Here is a 2,283-nt window from a genome sequence, read left to right as displayed (position 1 = left end):
AAGCTCTGTGTTTTATGTAAATGGTCCCCTCATCACTTTCATTGTTTATTTCACTTTGCGTGGTGCTGGGGAAGAGTAGAGAAGGGAGTGGGCACGGGGCAGAGAAGGCAGCTGGGTTTTTCCCTAGGTCACGCCCGGGAACAAGAGGCTTTACCTATGCGGGATGGGTCAGGAAACCCAAAGCCAACAGGATCACCAGAGCTATTAACACTCCACCCAGAGTCTGGACCCAGAAGGAGGGGTTTACTCTGAAGCATAAAGAAAACGGGCAAGCTGGCTTTTGCCCATCCCTGGGAGACCAGCCCCTGAGTACAGAAGAGCGGGGCCCCATGGTTGTCAAGTTAATGGAAGAAGATAAAAGCCAGGGTTCCTAGAGAAGGCAGGGAATGGGTGAGCGGAAAGGAGCAGTCAGGGCCCTTCAGAATGAGTAGCATTGGTTCCTGGGCCTGTCACCCTGAGGGACATGACCACAGGACAGACATTGATGTGAAAGATGGATATGGATGGCACACGAGCTCAGTCCAGGTCTTCCTCCCCAGGACGACCCAGTTCCTCATAAATCTCACGCACAGCCAGGATGCGATTGAGCATGCTCTCCAACATGCTGCGGTCCATGGGGATCACAGAATACCAGAGAGGTGACTCGGCGATGCAGGACCTTTCCGGTTGCAGGTAGAACACATCGTTGCGAGTCCGGAGGCTTTCAGGACTGCAACGTCGGGGATGGGGGTGGGGATGGCAGGACAGAAGATCAGTACCAAGGTAAAGTAGATCCCTCGGGTCCCCATGCTAACGCTCTTCCTTCCTGCCAACTCACCAACTCACCATTTTGAGAGATAGAATTCATAGAACTTGACAGGGCAGCGGAGGGGATTCATGCGGTTCTCACGTTGCTCTAAGATAGGGGCTTCATCTTCTCTCTTCCGTTTTCCAGGACCCGTGTCTGTAGGGGAGGGAAATGACTCAGACTCATTAAGAGCACAGGCTTCACGAGCATCATCCAAGAGCACAGTCCAGGGCACAGGGAGAAGGCTTCACGAGCATCATCCAAGAGCACAGTCCGGGGCACAGGGAGAAGGCATCACGACACAAATTACGGTCTCATCAAGATGGAGAGGTGGAAGAAGAGGTCAGTCTCCCTCTCCCACGCCAACCCAACATCCTGTCGAGCTGTTGTTACGCAACCCTCCCCAGTTCCCACTGCCAAAGACTCTTTAAAATCTCCCCCAAGTTGCTGTCTTGAAGAGGTGATCTCAGAAGTTATTCCAAAAACCTGATAAAACAGACCCTACTGCAAGGGTGGGCTTGCCTTCTGGGATAGAGAAACAGCAATGACCCCAACCCCTCATGCATTAGTCCAGGTAGAAGCATGGGTCCAGAGAAGGGACCTTGGGAACTGCACTCAGACAGGACAGAAATCCAGGAACAGAAAAAATGGAAACCAAGGTGCAGTTGTTGTTAGGCCCGACAGCAAAGAATCAGAGAAAGCCTGTCATTCATTCAGTCTACCCTCCCTCACAGTCAAACACACCCAAAGGTTTCCTACCTGTCCACCACCCAGAAAAAGCAGGCAAGCAAGTAAACTGTCTTAAATGAGGAAAGGGGGGGAAAGAGGTCACAGGGTGACTTCCTATTTATGCAACAGCCACTGCCCATCAAGTAGGAGGACTGGCCGTTTCTACCCTTTCTGCACACAGCAACGGAAGGAGAGGGAAGCTAGGGGCCAAGGAGAGGGCCGACCTGGCAGGTAGGGTGGGTTATGGCAGGGCATGGAAGGGGAAGGCAGAGAAGGGGCAAAAGCACAGGGGAGGGGGCAGCCTCGTACCTCGCCCTTTCCTCTGGCGGACTGGGGCATAGTAGCGGATGCTCACCACCTTGGTGGTGCCCCGAGGGGTGGTACACTTGCGGGACTGCCGCACCACATTGGTGAAGGAGAGTTGCATGTGTTCCTCAGCTGTCTGCAGCCCAAAAAACTTAGTGTTGAAGAACATGAGGGTGTTGAGGAGGACAAAGGGCGAGTAGACCCCCAGTTGCTTACACTCCCAGAGGTGCTCCTCCTCCACTCGAGAGAACACCGTATCTACAATGGTCAAGGGGGAGAGGCCGGTCAGGAGGGAGTGGCTACCCAAACCCAACCACTTCCCATCCCATGTGCCCTGCTCATTTCCCACACAATTCTCATTTGGTGAGCAACCTTCATATATAACACACTGTCACTTTGCTACACTTGCGACACCACACAGTGGGACAGGGCTTTAAAAAATACATACTTTCCACTCCTGC

General features: G+C 53.0%; 1 protein-coding gene across 1 annotated transcript; it reads right to left on the bottom strand.

Moving 5' to 3' along the window:
* Positions 1 to 6: 6 nt before the first annotated feature.
* Positions 7 to 2,277, bottom strand: LOC111531956 (zinc finger MYM-type protein 3-like). Its single transcript, XM_023199233.1, has 3 exons — positions 1,826 to 2,277; positions 826 to 943; positions 7 to 709 (listed from the first exon to the last, which is right to left on the bottom strand). Exons 1-3 carry the CDS (start codon positions 1,989 to 1,991, stop codon positions 517 to 519), a joined length of 477 nt encoding a protein of 158 aa, XP_023055001.1. The 5' UTR covers positions 1,992 to 2,277; the 3' UTR covers positions 7 to 516.
* Positions 2,278 to 2,283: the final 6 nt, after the last annotated feature.

This window comes from Piliocolobus tephrosceles, unplaced genomic scaffold (genome assembly GCF_002776525.5).
Source record: "Piliocolobus tephrosceles isolate RC106 unplaced genomic scaffold, ASM277652v3 unscaffolded_2113, whole genome shotgun sequence".
In the NCBI taxonomy this organism is placed as follows: Eukaryota; Metazoa; Chordata; class Mammalia; order Primates; family Cercopithecidae; genus Piliocolobus; species Piliocolobus tephrosceles.
Note: the sequence above shows the minus strand (reverse complement) of the source record. Positions and strands in the feature narration are given on the sequence as shown.